Source organism: Triplophysa rosa, linkage group LG23 (genome assembly GCF_024868665.1).
Source record: "Triplophysa rosa linkage group LG23, Trosa_1v2, whole genome shotgun sequence".
Taxonomy (NCBI): domain Eukaryota; kingdom Metazoa; phylum Chordata; class Actinopteri; order Cypriniformes; family Nemacheilidae; genus Triplophysa; species Triplophysa rosa.
In genome coordinates, this window is record NC_079912.1 from 7304403 (window position 1) to 7322700 (window position 18298).

Sequence of the window (18298 nt, forward strand, 5' to 3'; positions counted from 1 at the left end):
CCAAAACTGTATATAATTCTTTGCTGTGTTGAACACAAAGAAAGGTATTAGAAGAATGTGGGGAAACTAAACCGTTCTGAGGCACCTTTAACTAGTAGTTTTTTCCCTACTGTGAAAGTCAGTATTGCCAAAGAGCTGTTTGGTTCTTTGTGTTTCACAGAACATCGAAATTACAAACAACTTGAGGGTGAGTAAACGATAGAATTTCATTTTTGGGTGAACTAAAATACTCAAGCTGGAGGCTCATCTACAGTATTTAAAATTTACATGTGAAACTAACATCCATGCATGTGACGTGACGGTGTGACCGTCCTTTTTTTTGTAAAGATATATGTATTGGGCAGAACTAAGTAAAGTGTATTGGTCCGGCCCTCTACAACCATGCCAGTTTCTCATGTGGCCCCTTGGGAAAATTAATCGCCCACCTCAGCCTTAGACTGTGGCTCATGTCGTCCAGTTTCCCTTCTTAAAGATGTAAAAATCTTGGCTAAGGTTCTCTCTCTAAGGTTAGAAACTATTATTCAGGATGTCATTCATTCTGACCAAACTGGTTTTATAATAAATAGACAAGGCTTTTTTAACCTTAAAGAAGGCTGATGAATATAATTTACACCTCGTCTGACTCATTTGTAGCAGAGGGCCTAGTATGTCCAGACGTAGAAAAGGGTTTCGACCGCATCGAGTGGGACTACTTGTTTATATGTTAAAAAAAATGGGTTCGGTGTTAAATTTGTTTCCTTGGTAAAATGTTTTACACTTCCCCTATGGCATCTATGAATTCAAATGGCATTAACTCTGAATAATTTTCTCTCCTACGTGGGACAAGACAGCGTTGCCCCCTATCCCCACTTTTGTTCGCTATAGCCATTGTGCCACTTGCAATCTCTTTTCGTACTAATTGTAATATAACTGGTATTCTTAGAGGAGGAAAAGAACAGAACATTTCCCTCTATACTGACGATGTGGTATTAAATGTATCAAATCCAAAAGCCTGTTTTCCCCATGTTTTGAGTACTAAAAAACAGTTCGGTTCTATCTCAGGTTATAAATTAAAGTTGCACAAGCATGAGTTTTTTCCAATTCATTCTGCCACAAGATCTCTTCCATTATCTGCTTTTCCATTTAATTTAGCCTCCGATAGTTTTGCTACCTGTGAGATACCGTAACACAGAAACATGTAGATCTTTTCAAACTTAATTTCATTCCAATTTTGGAGAGAACAAAGCAAGATCTTGCTTGATGGACAACTCTTCCACTTTCACTTGTAGGGAGAATTAATGCCATAAAAAATCTTTTTTTATTCCATTATTGGAATCAGTCACACTATGGTCTTTGTCAATGGGTTCCGGCATGGGTTGAAATGAGTGTGATTCTTGTAGTCGAGTCTCTTTACATGCTTTATTATGTTCTTGGTTGCCTATAAAATATTCCAGTTATTCTTCTAACCCTTCAGTATTACATTTGGAAACAATTAAGAAAACACTTTGGGTTTCAGGCAATTTCGGGTTTGTCTAAATCCTTCCTTTTTACCTTCTATTTCAGATGAAGCTTTCGCATTTTGGTTCAGAAGATGCATTGTAAATATGAATGACCTTTTTGAAGAAAATACTATTTTAATATTTCCATATCTCTCTGAAAAATGAATCTTCCAAAAACTCACTTCTTTCGATATCTTCAATCTATAAGAAATAGATTTGCTCAATTCCCCCATGCACTCCTTCAACAGGAGATTGATCAAGTTTTGAAGATAAAGATTTCTGAAGGTGCTGTTTCCAATATTTACAAAACCGTTTTCTCCTTTACTGCAATGCCAGATAGTTCACCCCTATAAAGCACAGTTGGGAGTCAGACCTCAACCATGTTTTTACAGATGAGGAATGGTTGCGCTCAATCCGCTCATCATCAATTAATACAATTTAAGTTGCTTCACGGAATTTACTGGACAAAAGCTAAATTGTCCAAAATGTATCCAAATATCGATCGTGTGAAAGATGTCGACAAGATTCGGCTACACTTTATCACACTTTTTGACTTTGCCCAGCATCCTTCTGGACGTCAATATTCAAGTCAATTTCTGACGTTCTTAGTTTAGATGTCGAACCATGTCCTTTAGTGGTGTTATTTGGTCTTAACCCCACAAAAGTGACCTTGTCATCTTTTTAGTCGAATGGTCTTGCTTTTTGCGTAATAATTGCTAAAAGACTTGTATTGGAAAATCCTTCCCCACCTAGTTATTGTCATTGGATGCATGATCTGTTGCAGTTTATTCCATTAGAAAAAAATAGATTTACAATGCTTTGCAGAACAGAATAATTTAACATGATTTGGCAACCTTTTATTTTGCACTTAAAAAAATAACCTTTTTTGTGTACATTTATAAGTGACCCTCAAGTCTTTAATGTTCTTGTACACCCTTTTGTTTCTGATCAAGAAACAGAAAGCACAAATAGGGGAAAGAAATTATGTGTACATCTTTTTTTTTTAAGTGACAGTGCCTACCCCTCCCCTCCCCTCCCTTTTTTATTTTATTTCTTTTTCCCTACCTTAGCAATATTTCAATATTCACTGTACTGTGTATGTATATATTTAATTACACTGTATTTAAGAATATATGTTGTACTATATTTTTGTAGTAAAACCATGGTTTTGCCCTAAGTAATCAATGCACCAAAAAAACCATGGTTAAACACTTGTACCACAAAAAAAAACATGGTTAATTTTCGTAAGGGATAATATCTTGTATGCTTTTCTGCATATTCTTTTTAAATTATTTATCTTAGTAATGTATACAGTATGTGGTGCTTAGAGAGTGACTATATATATATTTTAAATATATATATATATCCTCATTGGAGGCTGAGCCCCCCAATGGGGGCGACCTAGAATCGCCCCTGCTGATATCATAAATAAAAAGAGTTAAGCAAAAAAATATTTTAGAAAAAGATTAGTTCAGGATAGGGCCGTAAGTATTGTGATACTGTTTATGGAAATTGACCATAAATGATAACTAAATTCAACGAAAGTGTTGCAGCAGTTTGTTCTGTTTTATTTTATTTTAAAGTCATAAAAGTTTAGTTTAAGTATATCAACCCTTATAATTTACATTTCATCACTCGGTTTGAATATGGATACAATTATTGACAAAAAATATTCTTACATAATTGAATTATTAATCATTAACTGTTGGTGCTGTACTTGATATAAACAGTGATAGTTTATAAGGGGACTGCCCTGTGTAGCTAAAATCACGTGCCGTGTGTGTGTGTGCGCGTGTGTGTGTGTGAGAGAGAGAGAGAGAGAGCGATGCAGAGGGGGTTTATGGATTTTTTTGCTGTATAATCCTGGTTGCTGGAGCAATTCACACCACGGACTCGCCATCTGTTTCCTCCAGTGTCTCAAATGTGTTCAAGATAGAGACAAACATAATCATCCTCATCATATGTCTGCTTTGGTGTCACCAGCCGGGATCTCCCGTCCACTCAGTGCGTGTATGTAGAGAAAGTCAAACCCCGGAAATGAAAAAGCAAAGAAGTGGTTAAATTGCACATGGTGATTGCGATGGAGGACGATGCACCCTGACTGGCTTTAACTGATCTGATCGCATTGATGCTTTCTTTTGAAGGATGGTGAATGGCTGAACATTTTCTTCAGGACTCAAATCAATTCAAGCTCTGCGTCTCTCGATAATGCCGCACTGAAATGTAAGTATTAAAAAGCTCGTTTGCTATTAAACGTGTTCGCTTTTCATGAATGGGATGCTCTGTTATGAAAATAGACTATAATGTGCATGGGCATGTTTTGCTTTGGTCCGCATGGGAAACAGTTTTACGACGACGCATTATTTTGTGCTCGAGATTTTGAACGTGTTCAGGGGACCTTTATGAAGGAGCGATTTCCATTAAATAAACGCTTGATCCAAACATGTAAACTTACGGCATGATTATATTGTCATCGTGTTATTTCCAGTCCGTACGACTTTCGTTTTCCGTGAAGCACAAAAGATGCTGAATGTTGGTGACAGCTTCAGTCCCCATTCACTTGTATGGGGTAGAAAGGATGCAATGAAAGTGTAATGGTGACAGACTGTCAGTCCTTGTCATTCTGTCTTGTGCTTCACGGAAGAAAGGAAGTCATACGGGGTTGGGCGTGTTAATGACATAATTGTAATTTCGGTTGAACTGTCGTCCTATGCTTGATTTACTTTCTATTCTTCCGTGTTTTTAACATTTTGCACGTTTTTGTATTTCTTGCAAAAGGGATAAAGCCACAAATGCCCTCGGAGTGACTTTTAATCCTTATCAATAGCATCACCCATCAAGCAGCATCAGGACCAGCCTCAGTCTTCAAACGAGATAACGAAAACGCGTTTTTCTCCGCACGCCAGCAGTAGTGTATTTGTCCCTGGCGAGCCGCCGTTGAAATGGGAGAGAACATGTCAAAAAGACTGAAGCTTGTCACAGGTTCCGAATCAGAGATGGAGGAACGCAGTTTTAATAACCGTTTCTCAGACTGGGACCAGGGAGTGCTTGTGTCTTCAAATTCAGGAGCGGACAGTAACAGCAACGATCCTTTTGATGCGAACGGAAAGGTTTGTGATCGATTCATTTGCAGCTTTTCATGTTTGCATGTAACATCCCTGCAGACTTACTGCTGTCCACTTACTCGTAAACATGTTAACGTGAAGTTGTCTGATTTTTGTTATTGTAATAATTCAGGTCTGTCAAGTGTCTAAATATAGTTAGGCAGCCTGACCCAGAAGAAATAGATATCCTAAATCCTATATTTCTGATTTAAGAGACAGTTCGGCTGTATCCATTGGATTAGTTTTGAAGCGTTAAAGAGTAAATTTTACATTGTCCTTAAAATTACATTTCATGCGGTGTGTAATGTTGCTGTGTGTGAATGTATGTAGTCTGCCAAGTTGTAAAGCCGAAAGTGAACGAAAAACAAAGTTATTGGCTTGGGAAAAAAAGAGTCGACTCTGAATCACGCGAACGAGTCGTCTGTCCTTCTAATTTCAGTTCCGGGTGGGATTTGCATCATCTACGTTCCATTTGCGACACTACAATAAACCAATCACTGTAGACTAGACCATCTGACCAATCAGATCAGAGTAGGTTGACAGAAAGGAGGGGATCAGACAGATGATTCGCCGAACGAGTCATTTGAGAGTCAAGGTGCGTCCCAAATCGCGCTCTTATGCACTATTCTACGCCATTTTGTAGTATAAATAGTGTTAGCAGTGGTTCACGTTGAAAATTCTCAAAAAATAAGTGCGCTTTAAGTACCCGGATGATGCACTTTTTCAACCGAAAATTTGAAGCGTGGAACTGTGGACACTTCATGCACTCAACGGTCGCGGTCGGAAGGGAGGCGTGGCTATCAGACCCTGCTCGAGCAAAACTCCTGCAGAGTGATAACGCTTCAATCTGATGATGACTAAAGTAATGTACTAATCAGATATAAAGTGTAGATCAGGTAGCAATTTTATAGTAACAAAACAAGAGAGGTCAGACATCACAATCGCCCCCTGGCAACAGTGTCATAGTATTAGCCAATGACAGATACGTTTTGAAAGCCTCCTTTCTTCTTTTGTGTAGTGATTGATTTACAATAGCAAATACTGTTAGTGTAATGCCAACAACTGATACGACAAAGTCCTTTAGACGCTTATCCCAATATGCAAAAACACTTGTCACAGCATAATATGCCTGTTAAATGTTTAAAAGACAGTGCCAACATTGCAGACATAGTATCTCCTATTACTTTAATACTATTTAATGTAGGCTAATAGTATTCCTGAAGCTCACATTTTTCTGGATGATTATGGAGAGAATGTTCTTTTTGATAAAATACAGCATATCTTTGTTTTTGTACAGTAGGAGTTAATCACAAAGGCAAACCTCAGATGGGTGGAATGTTGGTTGTTCTGGAAGCACCATATCAACTATTTTATTTTTGGTGCTTTACCATTCAGATTCAGCCTGATAAATTCTCTCAGCTGCGTCGCAGTTCACTGCACTAATGCAAGCTTTACCTATGCTTGTTTTCTTCACAGCAAACGCTTTATCTGCTTAAAACACACATTTCCAGAGCAGCCTGCTGGTGTTGTGATTCAGACTGAGGAGGGAGGAGGATGTTTCACTTGTTTTGGAGCACAACAGTAGCTGACTAGATCTGGTTTATCCGTTCTTGCAAAAGCCGACATGATTACCACTGTTGCTTTAGGGTTGTGTGTATATCCTGAATATGAAACTTGTCATTACTAACTAATCTACTTGTCATGAAAACTAACTACTTGTCATTGAAACTAATCATGTTGGACATTGTTCAAAATATTTACCCACAATCCCTTGAGTGCTTCTACCATTTCTTCATCGACATTGGGTAAGCTATTTCTGAGAAATGCTGCTGAAAATGTAAATGAACACCCAAACAAACAATTTAGTGATTATTTGCCGCATCATCAGGGGTTTTCAACGTTTTAGGATATGACATATCCTGCATAATGTGCCTCGCCATGTTTGTCTGATTCAATCCACCCCCTCTAGTGGAGGAATAAGGATTTTCTCATTCACATTAAAGGGATTCTTTCATCGTTTACTCAGCCCAGTGTCATTCCAAGCCCCTATGACTTTCCTTCTTCTGCAGAACACAAAAGAAGATATATGTTGGTAACCAGCCTAAATGAAAATGGTGGGTTTTTTCTGTTCAAATGCTCTCTTTGTATTTTGGTGACCAATGGGTCCATGAGGTGCCAAATTCCCCCTTGTACCATTGTGAGCTAATTACAGATGACAGTTGGTTCAGTAATCAACTAACTATTCTCTTTAGTCTGTATTTGATTCTAAGGTTATCAAAACTTTGTAAAAATGGCTCTCTGTGTGCTTATGTTGCACAGCCTTAAGGCAAAACTTATTGAGTTTTAGGGCAATCTTAGGTTTACTTAAAGTAAAACTATTACAGACATATTTTGATTACAGAATACACAGTGTCTGAATAGTACATGTTTTGTAAAATAACTGTTTACTGCTTTCTCAGTCTTCTTTAGATCTCAACTATGCACACAGCGTGGGCTACAGTTGTTTGTTGTCTAATAGTCGTGAACTCTGTCTTTCTTCCCTGGAAATAGATCAGTGATGCTTTTGAGAAGAAAGTGCAGAACAAGATCAAAGATCTTCTTCAGCAAATGGAGGAGGGCTTGAAGACTGCAGATCCACACGATTTTTCCACTTATACAGGCTGGACAGGTGAATACCAAACAAAATCAGCATGTATTAACAGTTAATGCGAAAAAACGTATGACGTTTATGTGGCACTTTCAACTTCTTTCATCGATAGGTCACAATTACAATTTGCACAATACAATACACATTTTTAAACTATAAATTATACCACATCATATCTAAACAAAACGTGTACAAGAATCCACGAAGCTGAGTGAATGCATGAACATGCACAGAGACTTACAGATAACAAACTCTACCCTCATATCGTTTAAAATGTGCTTTTTAAAGCAGGCAACTCCAACAAAATATCTACTAAACCATCTGCCATTTATACTGTGTGTGACAATCGCTGCAAACCCACAGCTAGATGTTGTCATAACCACCAACGACTACGTTTATCGGGTACTAGTCTAAAATACAGGCCAAACATTAAAGGAACAATACGTCATTTTTAGGAGGATCTATTGACAGAAATGCAATATAATATACAAAACTATTTCTTCAGAGGTGTATAAAGACCTTACGTAATGAACCATTAAGTTTGTAATACCTTAGAATAAGCTGTTTATATCTACATACAGAGCGGGCCTACATACACTGAATTCAGCGCCATGTTTTGTACAGCAGCCCTAAACGGACAAACAACTCTACAACGCGTGTTTTCTCTTCCTCTCCGCTGCGGTATCGTGGTGAAATGGATCGCGGGATGATCCGTGATGTGTACGGATCGTGCTCTCCGGTGCGGAACGCTTTGGCGCCCATGGATTAACTGAAAGTTTATTCATCATCGAGTAAAAGAATAAAACGCGCTCTCGCTCGCTCTCTCCAGTTTCAGCTCCAGCGCGCTCTCGCTCTCTCTCTCTTCAGTATGGACGAGTACAATATTAAAGCGGTTCCAGATAAACAATGACGCTCAAAACTGCTCCGTCACACAGCTAATATTACAACAACAACATATCTTGGTATGTTAGTATGTTACTCACATACTGATCCCAATCAAAGCAACCTCCTCTGGGATGATTTTAAGACGATCTTTCTCTCCAACGTCTCTCTCTGATGGAAAATATCTCCATAGATATCTGTGAGTATCTCTGCTAAAAGCCTTAGTACCGCAGGTCTTAACGTGTCTCTGCTGGAAAGACTTTATAATATTAACACAGGTCCTAGCTCCTGCCTGACTTTTATCCTTCTTTTTAAACTTAAAATCCACAAACCTTTTATTTTATGTAATACATAAGACATCGCTCTTTCTACAGTCTTTCTAATGCCCGCAAAATTTCTTCCCTGCGTCAACATGAGAACAACATCTTTTTGTACTGTGGTGGCCACCGTCCTTTTTTGGACTGAGCGATTCGTGGCAAATCTATAATACAACGCTACTGGCCGCTGTTAATTAAGAACTGCGTATTTAAATGAAATGAACAGCAAACAGGGTTAAATATTTAAACACGTCTTACCTTGTCAGTTATTGCATAAGTAGCGGCGAGGTTCAAGCAGTGCAAATTCTGTGACATCCAAACGAAAACACATCCAAAAAGACACGCGGATATTTAGTGCAATGAACTGCGACTGCGCAACACTGGCACATGGAGTACATTTTTTAATTATCTACAGATAACATCACAAATATTCTTCATCTTGCAATACTTATACATCTGGCTTGGGCAGATGAGAGATAATTGCCAATTTATTGGCATATGTCGACAATAAAGACCTCACTACTACCCCTTACCTCACCAGAAACGTTATTATTAAACACATGTAAGGCATTTTTTAAATAGTTTCTTCATTTTTAAAAAAAAATAAATGCCTGTATGATTTGATATGTGATGTGAAAATGTAGACAAGCGAAAGGTAAATTCAAACCTGCAACAAATCTACTGGTCACGCTTCTTACTCGCGACTCCTCTTCTGTGACATTGTTTTTGGACTTACAAGGAAGTTTTGAACTCTGAAACATACAGAGTTTCTTTTTTTTTAATTACATTTTATACAAGATCAAGACCATTTTGATTTTTCAATTCATGACCCTTTTAAATGTTCTCAGTACACAAACTTCAAGGTTGGTTACAGTGCTAATTGCTAAAGCTCAAGTCGTATTCCTTTAACTATTTTTATGTAAATAGTCGAGACCAATAGCGTTTTAAGGGGATATGTTTGAAACTGCTTTAATACATATATTTTTGCTTTCCTGTGGCTCAGTGTTTAGAGTATGGCACTAGCAATGCCAAGGTCATGGGTTCGATCCAAGGGGATTGCATGTAGTCAGAAACAAATGTATAATACAATGCAATGCAAGTCGCTTTGGATAAAAGCGTCTGCGCCAAATGCATATATTTTAAAAGCTATTTTTAATCTATGAAAAAATTATACTTACCTTGACAAATAATCAGCCATATACATACTCTTTTTAAATAATACACATTATTTATTGTATAATTGCTGACATCCCAATGCATTGAAAGATGAATGTCATCTCCAGGCATAGCCCTGCTCTACCTGCAGCTTCACCGCGTGACCCACGAGGCCTTTCATCTGCAGCGCGCTCTGGATTACGTCAAACGCACGCTGCGCAACCTGAACGGACGGCGTGTCACCTTCCTCTGTGGAGATGCTGGGCCATTAGCCGTAGGTGCGGTTGTACACCACCTCTTACAAAACCAGGCTGAGTCCCAGGAGTGTATCACTAAGTAAGAACCATTTTCAGACTTACTGATATTCTACAGTTTAAGACTTTCAGGGCCTAAAATTAGCCATACTTACCCTAATAACAGACTATTATTCCATTTGTCACTTTTAATAATAATGAATGTATAAAGCAGCTTGTGTATATTTCAATTGAATCGTGTTACTAGATACACTTGATCTGTCCTCAAACCACCTTTGTGTTGTTGTTCTAAAATGACATCAAAACCAGTGAATACAGGAATGAGGTGGAGTTTGAGATTGCTTTGGTTTCAAGCTCTATTCAGACGGGATTAGTTTTATATGGGGAGGTGGGGTAAAGTAATTATTACCGGAGCTTCTCTGTAATTTAAGTCCCGTCTGAATGTGCCAACTCTGTAATACTTACGGACAATGTCGGGAAAGATCACGGCGATTTCTACCTTCTGTAAAAAGGTCTGGAATAACTACCTAGCTGTAAATATCCACGTAAATGTGTTTTTGTTTTAAATGTAGTTTTCAGCGGTTGTTAGAGTATTGAGGTGTCTGATGAAGGAAGCATTTAGTTGCCTTTTATGCGGTGGGAAAAAGCACTTGTTAGAGGCACAAAGCTTTTTTAAATTTAGGTAGGTTCATTTAATATAATAGGCTAAATCATTTATCTGGACCTATATAGTGTATTAGATATACACAGTATATATATATTACCTCACGGGTTTTCCTCGCGGAAGGTTCGCATTTGTTACAAATGAGTACAATATTTCATATGTAATAACTTACTTATGAGGTAAGTAGCTGCGTGATAAACGGGGTAATGTACAGCATCGGGGTTCATTCTCACAACCGGCTGCTTGATTTATATACATGATCTCTTATATACTGTACTGTATATGTTTGTGCACGTGAAATCATAAAGCAACATCATACGCACATGACGACAGGGGATGGCAGCGGTGCGTAAATCGAGCTACCCCTCCCACTTCTGGTAGTTTTCCTTAGATTGTTAAACCTGCACTGAAAAAAATAACTTGTAGAATTTACTTAAAAAATATTCGTGCAAATTGTTACGAGGATATTATTAAGTAAAATTTGCTGCTGTAATTCAANTAAAGGGTGACTTTAACTTCTACCAAAGTCATTTTTTGGTAAGATACTTGTACTTTTACTCAAGTATTGCTTTCAAGTACTTTATACAAGACTGGTAATAACTTACTTATGAGGTAAGTAGCTGCGTGATAAACGGGGTAATGTACAGCATCGGGGTTCATTCTCACAACCGGCTGCTTGATTTATATACATGATCTCTTATATACTGTACTGTATATGTTTGTGCACGTGAAATCATAAAGCAACATCATACGCACATGACGACAGGGGATGGCAGCGGTGCGTAAATCGAGCTACCCCTCCCACTTCTGGTAGTTTTCCTTAGATTGTTAAACCTGCACTGAAAAAAATAACTTGTAGAATTTACTTAAAAAATATTCGTGCAAATTGTTACGAGGATATTATTAAGTAAAATTTGCTGCTGTAATTCAATTACAACTTACTATCTTTATTAATTTAATTTTTTTTTTTTAATTTTTTTTTTTTTTTTTTAAATTTTTATTTAATTTTTTTTTAATTTCAAAAAAATTACGCTGAACAAAAAACATGTGTCTAACTCAAACTTCACGGATCACTTACTTTCATATCGAAATATACTATTTGTTTTACAACGTAGATTGTCAAGTAAGAAGAGACTGGTGGTCTCTCTGTACTGGCATTAGCACAGTTACTGCTCAATAAGTGAAATAACACACTTCATAACTAATATCGTGCCTCCCTCAGCCTAGGCACAACCCAAACTTAAAAATAATACCAAATCTCTCCTAAATCTCAAAGATAAATCAACAAAAAACACGAACAAGTCTTTCATTTTACTGAAAAACACTTAAAATGACAGTTAATCTTGAAAATGAATCTACTAATGCAGTCAGATACAAAGCATGCTGGGAACTACAGATCAACTGCCAAGGTAGTTATATAAAAAATGGTCGCAACACAAAATAAATAAGTAAACTTAATTTGACCAATTTAAATGATTTTAACATAATAAAATTGAGTTGGATTTACTTAATAATTTCTTCTATTAAAATTACGCAAACAAAATAATTAAAATCTTAACAACCAAAATGAGTAGATTTTATTCCCAAGATTTTTACGTTATTTTAACTCGATTTTTTGTTAAAACCAGGAACATAATTATATGAAGTATATTTTAATCATTTCTTTTCATAAAATCTACTAAGGCACATAATCATTTTTTTCAGTTGTCCTGTGGTAAAATTATTTGACCCCACCTCTCCATGTAAAACTAATCCCGTTTGAATAGGGTTTTGGAAGCTCTTAAGTGGTTTAGAAACACACGCCTTTGCGATATTGATACATCTGTCTCGCTCATGCCGTCTGTGTGGATCTTATTGGTTCTGCGGGGTGCATGCTGTGTGCTCTGTTCTCATTGCTCTGATGAATTGTCTGCTAGACTTCAGCTCTCAGCTTGAGCCTGTTTAGATATCCCATAAACCCTGTTCTCACGTCACTCTCATGTTGCTACAAGCAGGTTTCACTTAAGAGTGCAAAAAAAGCATAATCTCATTAAATGTTAACATTGTTATAATTGAATTGAATGTTAAAATATATATTGTATAGTGTTGTTTAAGTTCTCTGCTTTTAGTGGAAATGCAAAAAAAGCCTTTCCTCCAAATTGGAAGCTGTTGGGGCATAAAACAGAAGTGAGAAATACTACAAGAATTTCCCCAAAATCTTAATTTTCATATTTCTCTCTGTTCAGATTGCTCCAGCTCCAGCGTTCGGTTCTCAGTCCCGACTCTGACATGCCCGATGAGCTTCTGTACGGGCGGGCCGGATACCTCTTCGCCTTGCTGTACGTCAACAAAGAAATCGGGCCTGAGACAGTGGATGACACCACCATCGCTAAGGTGATTATTATGTCATACCACAAATAAAAAACACTTTTGGGACATAACAGGCAATGCATCTAATTCCTAAAAACTTGTAGTCTGCAGCTTCTTCCGTTGGATCTCTGGAGGGTGGTTGTTTGTGTTTGTATGTCTTCTTTTCCCAGACGCTGCGTCAGATGCATTAAACCCATTGACCTGCGCTGTAAATGTTTAGCCTCTCGTGGGCCGATTTACTCCGCGTCATACATTATAGCCTTCGTGTGTTGGCCACAGTTCAAGTACGGCGCATGTAGGCGGGACGTACAAGGATGCAGCATATAAAGAAGAACAGAGAAATGTGTTTGTTGGCATACTGTGTACTTCATGTTTGCCTTATTATGCGGTTGAGTTGAATCAGGACGTGGAGATCTGATGGTTAACAAAAGTGCTGATAAAAGACGCGTGTGGTGCAGCAGTTCAAGCTAAGACATCAATAGAAATACGCAGCATTTTTTTGCTCTGCTGCATTGCACCCTTCAGGGGCGGAAATAATCAAACCCTGGGCACCTTGATAGTGTGTGTGTGTGTCATTTTTGAAGAGGGGAAGAATTTTGCAGGGTTGGAAGGTTAAAATCTGTGCTCTGCAGTCACACAAAAGGGTTTGGATCTCTCTCACACTCACATTCTCCTCACCTCCTCTGTGTATAGTACTGGAGGGATATTTTTAGCACTGCTCTCAGGGCTGACCAAGTATACGGTAAGGCAACAAACAAGCAGAAGCCATTCTAACACAGACCAATAACTGAGAGGCCGTTTATACGACTCAACTTTTTATGCGTTTTAGCCGTTCGTTTAGGCGGAAACAGCATTTTGGAGGACTGAAAACGCGAACTTTTGAAAACGGGTCTCAAAGTGCCACTTCTTGAAAATGCAGCCGTTTTCGTTTCCATGTAAACTGCAAGACGGAACTTTCTGAAAACGATGACGTCACACGCATGCGTATTACGCGCTCAGCGCGAGTATAGCCAAAACAATATGGCGGCTTTCCGTACTGTGAGCTCTAGCTGCTCGCCTATGTATTAACGTTTCCCCAGCAGAATGTGGATTTGCTGCACCAATAAGACCAGCGGAGACACACTATTTGCATTTTCAAGACTTTAAACACACATATACGTCGACCAACGGTATTAAAAAGCACTTTTGAATTATAACTGCATGTGTATGTGCCAAGGCGCGTCCCGTTTCTTTACACAACAACATCGCCATCCACTGGCCTGGCGTGCGTAGTACAGCGTTTTTAAATGCAGACCGCTTTGGTAACGCTGTCATGTGTATGTGAAACTTTTCAAAAACGCAAAGGACAAACTTCAGTTTTTCATCGTGTAAACGTATCATTTTTAATTTTGTTCATTTATTTCTACAGTTTAACAGTTTATTGAATACCAGCACAAGTCTTGATGCACTGTATGTAAATATACATATATATTTTATATATCTAGTCTGTAAATACTTTTGATACAAAGATAGACAGAGGCAGTAGATTGAACTGCAGTGACTACAAACAGTCTTTTATTCTAGCTGTCTTTGGCCCTTTTATATCGTATTGTCTTTAATGTTTGCTAAAAGCAGACTTTAAAGGAAACACATTAATTGTCTGTTTATTCTCTTTTGGGCTTTTACAGTTAATGGCAGCTAAAAACAGACATTTGACGCTGATTTTTAAAATAGGCGTTTAATGGCAGTTTTATGCTTCTGTAGTAACTCTTTTGGCTTTTAAGCATATGACTGCACCTTGAATTTCATCTCTGGTCTGTTTTCATGTCTTTTTCAGGTTACTTTTTAACAGCTTTGTCCTCTGAGGGAAATATTTAAATGAGAGTATTTGGGGTTTTGCTTTCGAGACCACGCAGAGACTATTTCTGCAAATTGTTTTTCAGGAACAAGTAGCTCTTGGCTTAAAGTGAATGCTTATTATATGATTTATATTGACATTGGAGGGCTTTTAAAGTTTTAAAGGAACAGTTCTCCCAAAAATGAAAATTCTGTCATCATTTACTTACCCTCAAGGTGTTCCAAATGTCTTTGTTCTGATGAACACAGGGAAAGATATTTGGAAGAATGCTTGTAACCAAACAGTTCTTGGCCACCATTGACTACGATAGTAGGACAAATTCTTTATAAATGTATCTGTTCTGTTGAACACTAAAGAAGATACTTTGAAGAATGTAGAAAAGCAATCGGTTTGTTCCCGAGCGTGATTGTTGATTTTTCGTTTTTTTTGGGGGGGGGCTGTTCTTTTAAATACACTTGCTTCTGCTTCATGACAAGGCACTTTTTCATCATCTGCCCGTGTGTGTGCCGCTGGATAGCAAAGATGTTTTACGGGTTAATCTGTCAGCACCTCCCTAGACTCTCAGGAGACTGTCACGTCTTATCTCATCGGTCGTGCATACAGTAGTGGGCAGCGCATGGGGTCTTTCTCTTTGAAGTTTGAACATGAGTGGAAAATAAGACTCTCGTGAAGTTGTAGGTGACATTGCATTTCAGTCTGACAGTTTCCTTCCAGACAAAAAGTATGCCAGACAAAAAAGATTTGTCTGTTGCTGTATTGCAATACTAATGAAGTACTAATACCAATAAACATGGAGGTGTGGTTGTTTGATTGTTTTCTTAGGGGCCATTCAGACAGCGCTCAGAGATGTTTTTTTTTTTTTTAAAAGCGCAGCCTAGAACGCGAGGGTCTCCAGACGCTGGTATCTGGACAGAGCCACTATGCGTCTACTCCGCCATGTTGCCGTCAAATAAAACACTGGTTTTCTGCTTTTGGAACTGACATTGATGAGCAGCGCTGCATGTAAGAGTTGAATTTTTTTCTTAAAAACGCGGCGCTCGAGTGCGAGGCGCTTCAAAAGACGCGAGCGTAACGGTGATGCATGTCCGTCAAACGCGTGTTTACATAGAAAAACAATGGGAAAGTAGCGCATTGGAATGGAAAAATGCGTTCTGTCTGAATGGCCCCTTATGGTTTTATTTGTTTTAGTTTTATTTGAGCTAAAAAATGCATTTCTTTTTATTTGTACTGACACGTTTGCATCGGATTGCAGAACAGCTAAACCCTTTCATGCTTTTGTATGCGTTCATGCTATTTTTGCTGCTGTCGAGAATGCACAAAGCATTTTCACACTTGCACTTTTACTGCAGGACTGTCGTTGGGTTATTTCACATATGTTGATAAAGTCTTTGCATCTCCTTTTAACCTTTGTTAACACATTGGAATACACTTGCTTGCTGATGACTGTAAAACAGCCAACACATTGATCCATAAACGGGCTACTGTCTAATCCCACTGAAATCTGCTGTTTCCAGGTGGTGATGGCTATTTTGGAGTCGGGGAAGAACTTGTCAAAAGAAGAGAAGAAAACCGAGCGCTGCCCACTGCTGTACGAGTGGCATCAGAAACAATATGTTGGAGCAGCTCATGGCATGGCCGGCATCTACTACATGCTCATGCAGGTAAGGAGAACATTTCTTGTGTGTGTTTATTTCTGTGTTTTTATATTGCATTTATAGGCCATAAAAAATTACCATAAAAGAAGGATATTTTGTTGTTCTGCCATTTGGCTTATGGTGAAATCCCTGTTGGAGATTAAAGTCACTATGAATTTAAAACAGTCAGTTCGTATTTTTTTTATAGAATATGGCAGCGTTTATTGTAACTGATTTATCTGTGCAGGTCTTTATTTATTTGCTTATTAATTTATTTTTTAATTAATGTCCCCTTGGTTTTATTAAACCTTTTACTTTTCTAATAAATTTGATAACTCTTGATAAAGATTTGTCTTTACTGCATTCATTTCTTTATTGGCGTTTATTATCTGTTTGTTATAAGATACATTAATTCAACAGTCCTGTATGAAGTCTTCAATATTGATTCAAAGGTGAATCCAAATCTGGATCAATCAATAATCAACATTTTTATTAAATCATTATCAGTCTGTATATTTTAAAAACTGAAGGGGCTTAGTTTGTGATAACAGCCGGCTGCTTGTACATTATCCCGCTTATTACACGGCTACTTGCCACATGAGAAAAAAAACTGGACATGAAATGTGAATTTTAAATATTGTATTAGCTCATTTTTACCGAATGCAGACCTTCCACGCGGAAAAGCCGTTTACTTTTGGTTTTAAGGTAAGAAACGGCGTTCAAATGTCACGAACAGGCAAATTGGTTTAATCATTTGTAAATATAATGTCATATATGTTATTAAAAGACACATTTATATTTAATCTGTCAAAAAAACTGTCAAAATGATTTGCTGCATCCGGGTTACCGTGTGTTATTAGTTTTGAGCGGTTGTTATGTGGGAATAACGAACCTGCAAATATCGCAACTGGCCAATCAGAATCAAGCATTCCAATGAGCCGCGTAATAAAGATACTTAACACGCTGTGCTTCAGGATGCACACCAAGCAACCTTCTGAAACTTGTGGAGAATGCTTTTTTCTGAATGTTTTGTTTCATCAGTTTGTCCCTAAAATAGCTGAGTGCACAGCTGTAGGAGATAACAACGTATGCTGTTTTTTCCCAAGGTAGTGTTTTATATTACACACTAAACTATTTCAATTAAACGGATGCGATGTTGAGTCATCTATTCAAGTGCAAACAACTTCGTGAAGCATCAAAAACCGAATTGCACATTGTACCAAAGGTGTACAGATAAAACTTGAATGTACTGTTGTTTTGGAGAAAATCATCTATCAATATATACATTTACAAATATAGTGACGTGATATTTTCTTCTTTTTCTATACTTTAAACATATCTGCCTACACCTTGCTTATATCAGCCATTCCCTACCTGAAGTCAAGTGCAGGATTGATTCGGGGTGATGAATAATTTATCTTGAACTTTAAAATGTTTAGCTGTAAACAAAATTTGTGACCGTGAGGGTTTGCCTTGACTTGCTGCTTTGGAGGAATGCCCAGATAGACTCTTGGTTCACATTTAGCTCAGGTCCACACAAGTGAATGAGTTGTGGCTAGCTGACTTTAGTGCTGATTCAGCACACTTCTGACCTTTCTGAGGCAGATAACAGTCCTTAATTGAAGTAAATTAAGTTTTAATGTTGAGGCTTTGTCACGCCAGTGTTAATAGATGCAATCTGGAATGAAATGGTCACCTGAGGCAACGATCATATTGGAAAAGCTTCCATCGGAGTTATGGGCATTGATCCAAACACTGTTTTATGAACTTACTTTCTTGGTGGCCTGACAGCAGTAGATATATTTGTAAAATGAATGCGTTTTTTTAATTATTCATTTTCTTGAATCATCAATTTTTAGCGAATTCGTCGTAGTTTACGAATATACCATACATGTGTGACGTGTCCTATGGTGTGGCATAGCAAAACATAGAAAAAAATATGTTAGTAATACATTATTTTATGTTATTAATATTTAT

At 37.7% G+C, this 18298-nt stretch overlaps 1 protein-coding gene across 3 annotated transcripts in view; it reads left to right on the top strand.

Moving 5' to 3' along the window:
* The first annotated feature begins 3287 nt into the window (after positions 1 to 3287).
* The window catches only part of lancl2 (LanC lantibiotic synthetase component C-like 2 (bacterial)), a 49653-nt gene continuing 34642 nt past the window's right edge, over positions 3288 to 18298 (top strand). For 2 of the 3 annotated variants that reach the window (XM_057323080.1, XM_057323081.1), the window contains exons 1-6: positions 3288 to 3701; positions 4257 to 4588; positions 7133 to 7250; positions 9712 to 9919; positions 12727 to 12874; positions 16202 to 16348. In XM_057323080.1, coding sequence (XP_057179063.1) covers positions 4421 to 4588; positions 7133 to 7250; positions 9712 to 9919; positions 12727 to 12874; positions 16202 to 16348 — 789 coding nt within the window. In that variant the 5' untranslated portion in view covers positions 3288 to 3701; positions 4257 to 4420. The remainder of the gene's footprint in view (positions 3702 to 4256; positions 4589 to 7132; positions 7251 to 9711; positions 9920 to 12726; positions 12875 to 16201; positions 16349 to 18298) is intronic. The other variant, XM_057323079.1, reaches the window with a different exon arrangement.